Source organism: Polypterus senegalus, chromosome 4 (assembly GCF_016835505.1).
Source record: "Polypterus senegalus isolate Bchr_013 chromosome 4, ASM1683550v1, whole genome shotgun sequence".
Taxonomy (NCBI): domain Eukaryota; kingdom Metazoa; phylum Chordata; class Cladistia; order Polypteriformes; family Polypteridae; genus Polypterus; species Polypterus senegalus.
This window is the reverse complement of record NC_053157.1, coordinates 147,296,807-147,311,960: the sequence shown is the minus strand read 5'-3', so window position 1 is coordinate 147,311,960 and position 15,154 is coordinate 147,296,807. Positions and strand designations below refer to the sequence as shown.

The window sequence follows — 15,154 nt, the reverse complement described above, 5'->3', positions numbered from 1 at the left end:
ACTTCAGCGGACGCTTTAACCGTGCACAATCACAAAGTGATTTCAAGTGAAGCTGCTTTTATGGGAGACACAAATGCACCAGTGCACCTTGCCCCACTTTCCCTGTTGCCAAGTAATGTTAAACCAAGTCGTCACTACGGTGTTCCCAAACACGCACTTTGCTGATAAACTGAGCGCACTGCGCACTGAGTTTGCACGGCGCTTTGGTGACTTTGAAGAACAAAAAAAGTCCGCCCACATGCGGCTCGAACCTTGTGCATGTTTGGTAGCACATATCTGTGTGAGAAGCTCTTCTCAGTGATAAAGACTAACAAAACAGCACACAGGAGTCGCCTCACTGATGAGCACCTGCAATCCATCCTGAGAATCTCCACAACACAGAACCTCACACCAAACATAAACGAACTTGTGGCCAAAAAGATGCCAGGCGTCCAGCTCTAAAATGACATATGAGCAAAGACAACTGAATGATTTGATTTGTTATTGCTGAAAGGAACACATTTTATTTATATTTCCAGGTTTTGTTATGCAGCATGTTCATATTTGAATTTGTATAATTTTGACAGGATATATTTTTATGGAGAGCAAAATCTTTTGGGATATTTAAAATCTAAGTTTATTTTTATATAAAATTACATAAGAGTAAAGAAATTTGAATGTTTGTTCTTTTAACGTTTACTTTATTTCTAACTTGTATAATTTAGACAGGATATATTTTTATGGAGATTAAAATATTATAAGTTGTTTAAGGTTTGAGTTGATTTATTCAGAATAATATTCCTGTCTGTTTTTACCATTCCTACCAAAGATATTTCTGTCGACTAAATAAAAATTCCTTCTATTTAAAATTTAAATAGAACTTGAACAAATACGATAGTTCATAATATCCACGCAGACTTGCACGTAAGAGCGGGAGTTATCCGTTTTAACAAGCAGCGTATTGCACTGATACGAAATAGCTGTGTGTGTGTATATGTAGATATGTATGTATATGTATATATATGTTTATATATGTGTGTGTGTATGTATGTATATATATATGTATTTGTGTGTATATATGTGTGTGTGTGTGTATGTATTTGTGTGTGTTTATATGTATGTGTAGATATATATATGTATGTATATATGTGTATATGTATAGATATATATATATATATATATATGTTTATGTGTGTGTGTGTGTGTGTGTATAAATATATATATATATATGACAACAACACTCATCACTCACAACAGTGACAAAACAATTACATTGACAATCATGTTACGTTATTTTTAAATTGTTTTCTTTTTCATTGCTTCTTTAACACACTACTTCTCCGCTGTGAAGCGCGGGTATTTTGCTAGTTAAAAATACAATGAACAGCTTTTCTTTTGCCTGATTACTGGTTTGTCCTATTAGAGGATAAGTTGCTTTTTTAATTAAGATGTTGATTTCTACCACACATTACCATGTTACCAATCTGTTTTTTTATTTCAGAAATCTCCCAGCAAAACCAGCAGAAGAAGCTCAGAAACACAGACAGCAATATGAAGAAATGGTGGCTCAAGCAAAGAAGAGAGGTTTGTCAAAAAAAAATATTTGCAATGTACACATTGCTGAATCTGTTTTTAAAACTTGATATAAATTATTTTTTATACAACTAGGGGACTCCACCCCCTGTTCGATTCGCTCGCCCACCCCTGGGTTTGGTTATCCAGATATATAATGTAGAGATTTTTTTCATGGGAATTGTTACCTGCTCTTTTGATTCTATGTCACATCGCTTCTCCGTGGTCATAATTATAATCCTAACCAAATTGTGGTTTCTTTGAAATTAAACTTGTCATAGCTTTAATTGTTGTGAGACCACAGATTCTCATAGCGTTTGGTGCATTATTGTGTAAATCCACATTTTGAGCATTGAATGATGTGATTGTAAAAAGTTTATTGTAGACTTGGATATTTTGCCTGTACTGTTTGTGGATTTCACTTTCACCAAACAACAAATCTTTTAATTCTCACAGATTCGCCTCTTCATTGGGAGGCAGCACTACTTTTTCCTGATGGCAACACAAATTTGACAATCTACAAGTCTTCGACTTAAACTTTAAAGCCTTACAATGACTACATACTTCTGACTTATCACCTATGTCCATATACAGTAATCCCTCTCTATATCGCGCTTCGACTTTCGCGGCTTCACTCTATCGCGGATCTTAAATGTAAGCATATCTAAATATACAGTATATCACGGATTTTTCGCTGGTTCGCAAATTTTTTCGGACAATGGGTCTTTTAATTTATGGTACATGCTTCCTCAGTTTGTTTGCCCAGTTGATTTCATACAAGGGACGCTATTGGCAGATGGCTTAGAAGCTACCCAATCAGAGCATGTATTACCTATTAACTAAAACTCCTCAATGCTATAAGATATGCTTGATTATTCTTTTGACTGCTTGATTGTTTGCTTATCTCTGCCTCTCTCTCACCCTCTCTGACATTCTCTGCGCCTGACGGAGGGGGTGTGAGCGGAGGTGCTTTTTGCACAGAGGCTGTTTGCTTAAAAGATACTGACGCTCCTCTAAAAAATGCCGCTTTATTGCGGTGTTCGGCATATTTAAAAGCACAAAAGCACACATATTGATTTTTTGATTGTTGCTTTAATCTTGCTCTCTCTCTCTCTGACGTTCTCTGCGCCTGACGAAGGAGATTTGAGCAGAGGGGCTGTTTGCACAGAGGCTGTTTGCTTAGAAGATACTGACGCTCCTCTGAAAAATGCCGCTTTATTGTGGTGCTTCGGGAAACTTAAAAGGACTTTTTGATTGTTTGCTCGCGCTCTCTTAAATTCTCTTCTCCTGATGCAGACACTCCTTTGACGAAAAGATATATTTGCATTCTTTTAATTGTGAGAAAGAACTGTCATCTCTGTCTTGTCATGGAGCACAGTTTAAACTTTTGACTAAAGGGTGTTACTTCATGTCTAGAGGGCTCTAATAATGTTAACAGTGTGGGAGAGTTTATAAGGGTTTAAAATATATAAAAATAACTATCCAAATATGGTTTCTACTTTGCGGATTTTCATCTATCGCGGGGGGTTCTGGAACGCAACCCCCGCGATCGAGGAGGGATTACTGTATTCAATCTCTTTTTGCTGTTCCGTTATTTCACCAAGTAATCATTTCTGTTTGTGCTAATGTGATCTTTCTTTTTTTTTGATAATTCTGAATTTTACTACTTTCATATTCTTTTACTTGCATGTGTACTACATGTGTATTGCGCCAGCATAATTTTTTTTTTTTTTTGAGCCTTTCGAATTCCATTGCTTTCATAATCTTTAACCTGCTCTGCATGTGTATCGTGTCAACGTTTTTTGAACATCTTTATGAAGTGTTTTATTTCTGTCCCCGATTAGACCTACAAGGTTTTCAATTCCACTTGGTGTGGGCAATTTTTCTTAGTCGTTGATGTGCCATCTAGAACGTATAAAATTTTTTAAGATCTTTGAGCTCATGAAGTGTGTCTGCCAAAAGCATTCAAACAACTGATAGGTTACATGTCCGTGATCGTGTTTTAAATTGTTTGTAAGTAGGGCGTGACGTGCAAAAGTCACCGTCTCAAGGGTCTTGCTTACAAAGGTTGTAAAGTCTAGTCTCGCGGAACGTCAATGTGTCTTTCCGAGAAGATCACGTCTCGACCCATGATTTTTTTTATTACGAGGTGTGGCAGAAAAGTAATGAGACTGAGTTTTTTTATTTACCAAAGTTTTTATTTTTTTCAAACATCAATGTTATCCCCTTCAAAGTAGTTCCCTTGGGCAGCTACACACTGATGGAGACGTTGTTCCCACTGTTGGTAGCAGCGCTGGAAGTCTTTAACCGGTATGGTCTTCAGCATGTCCGTTACTCTCTTTTGGATGTTTTCTAAAGTCCCGAAATGACGTCCTTTGAGGACATTTTTCAGTTTAGGAAAAAGTCACACGGACTGAGGTCAGGTGAATAAGGGGGCTGAGAAACCACAGGAATGGCTTTTGAGGTCAAAAATACTGTTATGGAGAGGGCAGTTTTTCGGCACCATTTTGGTACAGACCTTTCGCCTGTGCAAATGTTCAGTCAAAATTTGATGAACGGTAAATCTGTTCAAATTTAATTGTTCACTCAACATTCTTAATGTTAAACAACGGTCTGATCTCACAAGAGTGTTAACACATTCGATATTTTCATTGGTTTTCGAAGTTGAAGTCCTCCCTGAACGGTGTTCATCTTCAACATGTTTTCTGCCTTCCAAAAATGATTTGTGCCAGCGAAAAACTTGGGGCTCGGGATAAAGAATGTTCCCCATAGGCCTGTTTTAACTTTTCAAACGTCACACTTGCCGTTTAATGGCATAACATTGCTCCAAATTCCGCTGTTCCATTTTGCGTGATGCACAACCAAAAACACAACTTCGCTAATAGCAGTCACAAAAATCACGTCGTTAACGTAAGGAGTTGAAACTCGCACCGAGGTATGGGAGGGTAGTGATATATACGTGCTCTATCAAGGACAAAAGCACAGCGTTGCCAGATCGCTTGCAGTGTTGCCAGTCTCATTACTTTTCTGCCACACCTCGTATAATAGAGAGGTACTGTTACTGTATACATATTGCTCAATTAATTTGTCAAATTTCTGCAGGTCTAAGTCCAACAGTGCTAATTTATTCTTATAGATTATTTTCTTTCAAAGCATAGTGCACATCTGAAAATATTTTTGACCTAAAACACAAAATAATTTCAATTTAAAAATTTATGATGCACAAATCTTTACAGATCTGCACAAAGCTTTGCAAATGATGTGGGACCAATAGAATGTTTTACTGCTTTTGGCTGTAATATTAGGAGTCCTGTTAGTTTTAACACCTACATCTTATGTATTGTTAGCATACAAAACTCCTATAAAACTTCAGCTAGACAACTCCTTTCAAACATGTAGAAATTAATAATTTATAGCATCACCTCAGCATAAATATCAGCTTTACTGTGTTCAACCATATTTAAGGTTTTTTTTTTTTTGTGTGTGTGTGTACTATAACCCTCCTGGAATAATCTAGCCATGTACATTAACAAAGCACGTTTCCATCATACTATACAGAAGATGAAAAATAATACCCTGATAATGGCCAGAGTAACTAACAATAGCACTGTTTGCAATGAGGTCTGAACTGTTTTAGATTAAACTGTTTATGTTGTTACTATCCCTTTCACAACATACATACAGACATTCATCCATCCATTTTCTAACCCGCTGAATCCGAACACAGGGTCACGGGGGTCTGCTGGAGCCAATCCCAGCCAACACAGGGCACAAGGCAGGAACCAATCCTGGGTAGGGTGCCAACCCACCGCAGGACACACACACAAACACACCAAGGCCAATTTAGAATCACCAATCCACCTAACCAGCATGTCTTTGGACTGTGGGAGGAAACCGGAGCGCCCGGAGAAAATCCACGCAGACACGGGGAGAACATGCAAACTCCACGCAGGGAGGACCCAGGATGCGAACCTGGGTCTCCTAACTGCGAGGCAGCAGCGCTACCACTGCGCCAGCGTGCTGCCCATACATACAGACAATACTTACAAAAACTATTACACAAGGGATTGGAAAGATGTGTTATTGGGCCATATGCAGCTATGTCGCTCTGATCATGTGGTCTATCAACTATTGTTTGCTGAGTAAACAAAATGGATGTCAAAGCGTCTGAGCATAATCACCCTAACAAGTAAACTTAAACATGATTGGCTGCAACCATTAGAAACCATACAGGCAATACATTTTATGACTGAGTGACTCCACCACTAAATGGCTCCCAGGATTAATTAATTTAAACGCTATTTAACCTTTTGGGTTAGAGCACATGGAGTATAAATACATTCTTTAAAGGTGAACTTAGCTATTTGGCTATCTTCTGCTTAAAAGATTTTTAAAAATGCTTCAGATCAATTAATAGAAAGTGAAATAATTAAGAAAGGAATCCGCTGAAGTGTGTGATACAATGTAATCATGATATTTTGGCCACTGTGCAATAACTGTCAATTTTTTTGGAATTGTTTAACACTAGAATTACCAGAGCCTACGAAAAAACTTGTAGATCCGTCCCACCTTAAATCGCTTCTCATCTCTCCGTCAGCATTTATTTTTATGGTGGAGATTCCAGGGACGCACCCAGCCTTGGCCCGACCTGCACCCACTCACAAACAGACACTGAAACATAGAAAACCCTTAATCAAATAGCAAATAATGAAATAAATGAAAACAACGATACCATCCCTGTTCCCCTTATGGCAATTACACATTAAATACAACAAACTACAAACAAAACACACACAGTAAATCATGTAAAACGGCAACGGATGAAATGTATTGATGAAAATAGATAGCCCAGAGATCCACATGTTGAATGGGAATGTAAGGACAGTCCTACCGCTAGTTCCTGAAATGGTGAAGACTGGTGGACGGGTTCAGGAGCGCTCCTTTCTTTACAGGATGGCCATGAATCCATTTACAGTCCTCATATACACAGGCAGACGATCCAGACGCACGAGACACAGGACAAAATGAATAAGTACAGGTAACCCAACAGACAGCAGATAGACATGAACTTGTAACACAAATTACAAAAACTTTTTTGCTTTTGGTCACCGGCCCCCTTTTTAAAAGCCGCGCTGACTTTTGACCCCAACAACCCCAGCACCCTCAGCAGAAGACCAGTCAGAGCTATTACAGGGACTGCTGGGAGTTGCAGTTTCAAATTCTATTGGCTGTTTTCACCATCCCAAGCCGCATTTTCCTCTACAGTCGCTTCCTGTTCTCTCTACAGTGCAGTATTGCCACGATAAAAGCCATAAAAATTGTGGAGGATATTTGCGGTTTCCGCTAACAATTAGGATCTGAGGAAAAAATTCTCGAATGACTGAGGCCATGAACTTTGAACCACGACTTTGTGGGGGTCTACTGTATACAGAAAAGAATCGCACCCTTTATTCATATTTTGTTGCTTTACAACCTAAAATGAAAACATAAAATAACACTTTTTTTTCATCTTTTTTTCCTCTATGCTGCCTGTGACATCCAAGTCAAAGATAGAATAGCACCAGTTTGGAAAAATAATAATAAAGCTAAAAAGGATCGTACCCAAACAATACTTGTAAACTCAATCATGTAAAATAAATCACCTTCTCCATTGCATTCCTAGGTAACTGGCTTCCTACCTGTGATCATTTTAATTAGTTTAGAATAAAAACGACGATTCCTGGAGCAATGCAGTCCTTGGTAGTGCAACTGAAAGCAAACAATTTCCCATAGGGGGCAAGGCACTTTCAAAACAAGTCAGGGTTAGTTGTGGGCAAATATTGCTCAGTCTAGATATCCAAAGTTGCCACAGATATTTCAAAACAGACTCAAGGCTGTAATTAAAGCAAAAGGGGCTAAGTACTGATGGAGGGAGGTGATCCTTTACCAATTAAAATGTTACCAGTTTTTATTTTTTTCCGAACTGTTGCTTATGTATTTTTGGATGTTTTATATTACATTGAGTAAATAAAGCTGAAAAGTATGTATATTTTTGTGTGTGTTTTTGCTCTAATCTGCAAAGCAACAAAATCTAAATATTTTCAAAGGGGCTGATTCTTTTCTATACCCACTATACAAATCTCCATTTAAATTTGTAAAAGCTATTAACATGTAACTTTGACAATTAAGTATTTTTATACACTAGCTCATAGTGATTTATGATTAGTTTTCAATTTTACAGTTTCTTTTTCTGAAGTTTGTGTCAATGAATATATTAAATTCAGGATAAAACAATGTTCATTTTTGGCAGCTTTTTGTTATGCTTAATTTCAGTTTGTCATTGCATGCAAATCTTTTATAATAGTGTCCTCTCTATCTTATTAAATTGTGAAAAACAGAATACCCCAAATACTCACATTTCAGCGGAGCATGTGTTGTTGGAATTTCTGCAGAGGTAGTGCAACTGTTTGAGTTATGCCATCTGTAGTATATTCTGAATATAGGACGACTGCTATGCGAGTGTCAATATAATGTATCACACATTTCACATATTTTGTTACAAGAATTGGCCAATTCTGATGTTTTGAAGTGTGTTTGTTTATCCCTCTTTTTTTCTTTCATTTTTTTAACCACGCTTGTGCATCAGAATGTGATACCCCATAGAGGATTGGTTGTTTTTTGTTTGAGATCAGCAAATTTACCTTCAACAATCTAGTCATTTGGAGTGGCTCATTTGTGGTCAATCAGTTGCAGCAACACTGGTATTAATGATGTATTAAAAATAGAGAGACTTAAAATACAGGTATATTTTTTCCCCCCACTACTAGCCTCAACTTCTAAATTTTTGTGTTTTTATACTGTAAGAAATGTATGATTTAAATAGTGCAAAATAGCCACTTGTTTAATATGATGCAGTTCTTCGAATTAGTGAACCAAGTGAATATATTTATTGATTGATTGGATTTATTTTGTTGCCTTACAGATAATTCTGCCAGGATAGGCTGTTTTCATCAGTGATACTAAATTAGAATTTTATGCATGTATGAAAATGATAATGCATTACTGAATTCTCCAAATGCTGTTAGATTCAAATAAAAGTTCTCTGACGTAGAAAGAAGCAACTACATGTAATTTTCTTCGTTATCACCAGAATACATTCATTATTCTGACAAATGAAGGAAGAGTTTATCTGTTTACTGAGTGTGTACCTGCACTGGAGCAAAGTTGTAGTCAAGTTTGAAACTAGTAACAAATTAAACAAAAATTGTACTCTGGTCTCATGTAACCAGCTCCTAGTTTCCTGGTCAGGCAGAATACATCATTTTGAAGTCAATCAGAAGTTAATAAAATGATACAAATTTACAAAGTTAAAAGTTTGAGAAGTTTTAATGGGAGCCGATTAAATTAAGGTTTTTCAAATTTTAAATACAATAGTATGTCAAATGGAGTTCTTTCATTTGAGGAAATAAAGAAAATTTATAATAGATGGCGCATAAAGCAATGGTGTTCCATTTAGTAGCATCCTGGACAGCACTATGCTGGGTCTGAATAATTGTTAAAGCCCTGATAGTGAAATGATTATTTGGAAATATTATTATTTTTTGGTAAGAAAACAAAAAAAAAAGTCCTTTAGAAGTCTCTTTCATAGGTAACTGAAGAAATGTTTTGGGAGAGTTGTATTTAAAATTAAATTATTCAGAAAGTGAATGTAATATCAAGTGGAGTCTCTGAAATTCTTGATGCCATTCATTATCTACTAGGATTAATTCTGGGCATTTTAAGGAAAGGAGTGAATATGATTGTCATGGTGACTTGGTTGTTACCACTGATTTCTCAACTCCAGAAAACTTGGTTTGAATGCTGAGCCAGTCATTGTCTATGGGGAACTTACATGTTTATTTCTTAAGGGTGCTTTGTTCTTCCGCCACATCTAGGATAAGATATTCATGATGATTAATAGGTATCCCTCTGAATTCCTCAGCAAAGTTATATGTGTATGAATATGCTGTACAGTGGATTGACATCTTGTCTTGTTTGACTCCTGTCTTATAACCAATGACATACCCTTGAAGCATGTTGTAACTAGGAAAGCATTAAATTTTCATTCATCAAAAGTATTCAGCCAAAAACAGAAAACAATGATAAATACTGTATTCTGCTGAATGAGTTAAAACATTTTTTGGCTGAACATGTGATGGTGTTTGCATTGTAGCTTTTTTGCTGGTTATAGATAATGGTATTAAGTAACACCTCCTTCTCTGTATGGAATAAGTAATTGTCAAACTACTTTTCATTGTGGGATTTGAATACTATATTTATAGGAATTTATTGATTTTTTTACAGTGAACAACAAAATTAGTTGTAGTTCTTTTATGAAAGCTAAAGCAAATGAGCAAAGGGTAGGGTCATACCATGACAAATTAAATTGGGATACATATTGGATTTATTTGACTTGCCAGCCAAGGAATGACCAAGCACCCCAACAAGCTGGATTGAAGTTATAGACCACCTCATTCATGGACTCCATGCATATATTATGCTAGAGTTTAAAATGTATAAATCATTGGAGGCACATAAACAATTTAACATAAGCTGACTGCAAGATCTTCAAATTTATAAGCTGTCAAGCTGGCTTTTATTGTAGAATCAACTCTCTGCAGCAGCCAGAAAGGTGGCCATTCGGTGCATGTGTATGGGCGCCATTCTCATTCCTACCACCTTCGCCGTCGCTTCCCCTACCTCTTCACATCTTAAATCATTCTTGAAAAAGATTGGACTTATGTGCCTGCTTAAGTGAAAAATTAAGAAAAATGTACTAAGTAATTGCAACACAAACATTGACTTAAATCAGTTTTAAAGTGAAAAGATGGCAATGAAAGAAAAGTGGCCCGCTAAAGTATTGAAAAGAGCTGCTCAGGAAGCAACAAGCACATCGTCTGAGCAAACTAATGTTAAACATACAGAGGAAGAGTATGAACACTAGGAATGCTCAAGTCATGTATATTCACTGCACATCATTATGCCATCCGCCATTACTGGTTACTAAATAAAAAGCTTCTCCAAGGTTGAGCTTAGTCACTGGAAAAGACCTTAGGCTTGGAAGAGTAGATTTTGGAGATAGTGGTCCACCTCAACCACTGCCCTCCACAAGGGTTAGCTCCAAGAGTTCCAAGGAGAGGAAAGTCTTTTATACCCAAGTAGAATGGGTGAGCCTCTGGCTACAAACACAGTGTTTAAACTTTCTAAATCTAAACAGAGTGAGCTGCTGATTGGATCCGAGTCCCTTTCCAGTTATGGGTCCATATTTGTTTATTGATGCCTGATTGAGACCTTTTGGTTAAGAATGTTTGTGGGTGCAAGCTTGAGATGAATGTCCTTTCAGTTGCCACATTTGTATACATTAAGTCTACACAGATGGTACCTCCTGTTGTATTAACTCCTTTTGGTATCAGACATTAGATTATAAAAGAAGATATTCCTGGAATATAACAAGTTTTCTGCTTATGAGCTTTATTTAAAAAACAAAAAAGGATAAGATTTTTTGTACCCAAAAACAAATTGGGGCAGTGCCCTGTTTGTGCTGTGTATTTTCAAAGGGGAAATTAATTTTTTTTTTGTATTTGTTGAAATATTTTTTATCTTTGTAATAGTATATGTCAATGCATTGTTTCAACATAGAACTGAAAGACGCACAAAAGAGGAGAAAGCAATTGGAAGAAAGATGCAAGCTGGAGGAAAGTATTGGAAATGCTGCCTTGACCTGGAATCAGGAAATTTTACCAAACTGGGAGGAAATGTAAGTTTAAAAAAAACTTTAAACCTTCTATTACACAGTTGGATGGTATGAGAGACAAAAGAATTTCTTATGTTGATCCCATTTTTTTATTTCCTTGTAAGTTTAAAATAAAAATTAGTAGTAATAAGACAATTAAAATGTATTTAAATTAATCACTTTCTTTATAAGTAATTTTAATTAGTTTATTTGTAGTTTTTGTGGAGATGCTTAGTTAAACGCATGGAGTTTTTCTTTCATTTTTGGAAATAAAATGTACTTTACCTCTTCTTTTTATATAGCTTTTTGCTCATGTTAATGAATACATTCTGGTTGTAGTGTACATTTTTATTTAAACCTGGTTCGCAATAACCATATTACAAGGTTAATATAAGTAAACATTTAAGATTTTTTAGGTTTACTTCAGGTACCTGCTAGGATAGAATGTTCAATGGAACTAAGTATTTACTACCTTTACAATGGTGATATGATTATATTGATAAACATACAAGCACATGTACTTACCCTCTTTTTCAGTGTTTGTGCAGTTTTGATAATATTGGCAATATAGCCTGAGAAATTTTGCATAGGAAAGATTAAGCCAAAATTGGCTGTATGTACCAGTAAGCATTTGAGCATGGTGCAGAAACGTCACATTGAATGTGTTCCATGGCTTGTAATAAATTGCAACACCAAAAATCAAAAACGAGGGTGTAAAGTATTTGCAAAAAAATCCCACTCTCCTCTTTGTTTGACCTTAATTTGTGCAGGTTTTTTAAAATGAATTATAGTTTCCTTTAACTCCGCTCTAGGCCTTTCATAAGTGGAGTTGAATTTAGAATATTTGTAAACAATTTAACTAGTAAAATTTTTACAGTTTGAATATTAAAAATAGAATGTTTCAAATCTCTTTGATCAACTTTCTTGTTATTCAAAATTCCAATGTTTGACTTGGTCGTGAGGGGTGCAGCAGTCAAGAGACTGCAGCAGTGTTTCATGTTTAGAGAGCGTGTAAATTGTGCAAGTAGGTGAGTGTGTGTGTGTGTGGAATATGTGTGTGAACACTCCTAATGAAACATCACATGAAGCGGTGGTCTCTTGCACCATTCTTAACTGAAATGCATTTTACCATGGTAGTTATTTTAAAGTCAAAAAATAGACAGCAGTGCCCTTCCTAACATTAAATTACCTGGGTTTGATAGTCATGTATAGTTGTGCTTTAAAGTTTATGAACCCTTTAGAATTTTCTATATTTCTGCATAAATATGACCTAAAACATCATCAGATTTTTCACTCAAGTCCTAAAAGTAGGTAAAGAGAAACCAGGTAAACAAATGAGACACAAATATTATACTTGGTCATTTATTTATTAAGGAAAATGATTGAATATTAGATATTTGTGAATTTGTGGCAAAAGTATATGAACCTTTGCTTTCAGAATCTGGTATGACCCTGCTTTGCAGTAATAAGTGCAACTAAACTTTCCAGGTAACTTTTGATCATTCCTGCACACCGGCTTAGAGGAATTTTAGCCCATTCCTCCGTACAAAACAACTTCAACTCTGTGATGTTGGTGGGTTTCCTCACATTAACTGCTCGCTTTAAATCCTTCCACAACATTTCGATTGGATTAAGTTCAGGACTTTGACTTGGCCATTCCAAAACATTAACTTTATTCTTCTTTAACCATTCTTTGGTAAAACGACTTGTGTGCTTAGGGTCATTGTCTTGATGCATTTCCCACCTTATCTTGAGATTCAGTTCATGGACAGATGTCCTGACATTTTCCTTTAGAATTCTCTGATATAATTCAGAATTCATTGTTCCATCAATGAAGGCAAGCTGTTCTGGCTCAGATGCAGCAAAACAGGCCTAAACCATGATGATACCACCATGTTTTACAGATGGAATAAGGTTCTTATGCTGGAATGCAGTGTTTTCCCTTCTCTAAACATAACGCTTTTCATTTAAACCAAAAAGTTCCATTTTGGTCTCGTCCATCCACAAAAAATTCTCCCAATAGCCTTCTGGTTTGTCCATGTGATCTTTAGCAAACTGCAGATGAGCAGCAATGTTTTTTTGGAGAGCAGTGGCTTTCTCCTTGCAACCCTGCCATGCACACCATTGTTGTTCAGTGTTCTCCTGATGAAGGACATGAACATTAGCCAATGTGAGAGAGGCCTTCAGTTGCTTAGAAGTTACCCTGGGGTCCTTTGTGACCTCTCCGACTATTACACGCCTTGCTCTTGGAGTGATCTTTGTTGGTTGACCACTCCTGGGGAGGGTAACAATGGTCTTGAACTTCCTCCATTTTTACATAATCTGTATGACTGTGGATTGGTGTAGTCCAAACTCTTTAGAGATGGTTTTGTAACCTTTTCCAGCCTGATGAGCATCAACAACTCTTTTTCTGAGGTCCTCAGAAATCTCCTTTGTTCGTGCCATGATACATTTCCACAAACGTGTTGTGAAGAACAGACTTTGATAGATCCCTGTTCTTTAAATAACACAGGGTGCCCACTCACACCTGATTGTCATCCCATTGATTGAAAACACCTGACTCTAATTTCACCTTCAAACTAACTGCTAATCCTAGAGGTTCACATACTTTTGCCACTCATAAATATGTAAAATTCGATCATTTTCCTCAATAAATAAATGACCGAGTATAATATTTTTGTCTCATTTGTTTAACTGGTTTTTCTTTATCTAAACTAGCCAACCCGCGGCATAGTATATGCCACAAAATTATTTATTGATGGGTGAACACTTCCTAAAAGATACAGTTGTCCAAATGGGGTGGGTTTGAGGATATGACTGTGAGTGAATGAAAAGACAGAACTCTGGAGAGAGCAACATAAAACTATCCATGACTGAAAACTGGTTTTGGCAGATACGCGTGTATCTTTTTGAAACTTTGTCCCTGTGCCTTATTAATTGTCATTGCAAAGGCCAATCTAACAGGAAATTGTCTGCATGTAAAAGTAAAAGGCAAATTTGAATCTGATGGGGTCAGGGAAATCCAGGGAATAAGGACAGTTTGTGAGGTAGCAGCTGCAATAGTTTTATACTCCAGTACATTGCGGTGAATGTTGGTAACAGAAAGTCTAGTGCCATTACAGAGACCTTTTGCTGGCATGAGGTTTCTGAGAAGCATGATGACTGAACCAATTTTAATTTTGAGTTTATGCGTAGGCATGCCAGAGGGATTAGTAAGACTGTTAAGAAATTCTTTGGGGAATGAAAGTTGATCAGTAGGATCGTCTGTGACGATGGAGTCAACGCTGGTGAAAGTTACTTCGTCGGTAGGGATAAGTCCTCGAGAGCGAAGGTGCACACGGGAGGAGGGTTAGAGTTGGCGGGCGGGGCTCTGTCGTGCATATCCCATGACGTGGGGGGAGGGTTAGATTTGGTGGGTGGGGCTCTGAGTTGGCGGGCATGGCTCTGTCGTGCATATCCCATGGTCTCTGTCATGCGTATCCCATGGCCTCTGTCGTGCGTACCCCATGATCAGGCGACTTAGTCAATTATATATATAGATTCTAAAGGGTTCACAAACTTTCAGGCACAACTGTATGTCCACAGACATAACGTGTTTTATAGCGTTTTCCAGAGACTAATATTAAAAATTGTGCGTTTTGATTCATCAGTTTTTAGCTCAGTGGTAAAAAAATATATGATAATGCTTTATTAGAGCAAGAATATGGATAGAGTTTTGATTAAATATTACAATATTTACCAGGCCTGGAATTCAACTTAGCAATCAACCTCAGCTTAATAAAAATAATACATACGTAAAAGTCAGTAGTTCATTCATAACAGAAGGAGAGAAAGCCTTATTTGCCTTATTCA

The 15,154-nt window shown here is 36.8% G+C and overlaps 1 protein-coding gene across 3 annotated transcripts in view; it reads left to right on the top strand.

Moving 5' to 3' along the window:
* The window catches only part of tbc1d14 (TBC1 domain family, member 14), a 135,764-nt gene that overhangs the window by 94,725 nt on the left and 25,885 nt on the right, over positions 1-15,154 (top strand). For all 3 annotated transcript variants that reach the window (XM_039751436.1, XM_039751435.1, XM_039751437.1), the window contains 2 exons: positions 1,481-1,563; positions 11,209-11,326. In XM_039751436.1, coding sequence (XP_039607370.1) covers positions 1,481-1,563; positions 11,209-11,326 — 201 coding nt within the window. The remainder of the gene's footprint in view (positions 1-1,480; positions 1,564-11,208; positions 11,327-15,154) is intronic.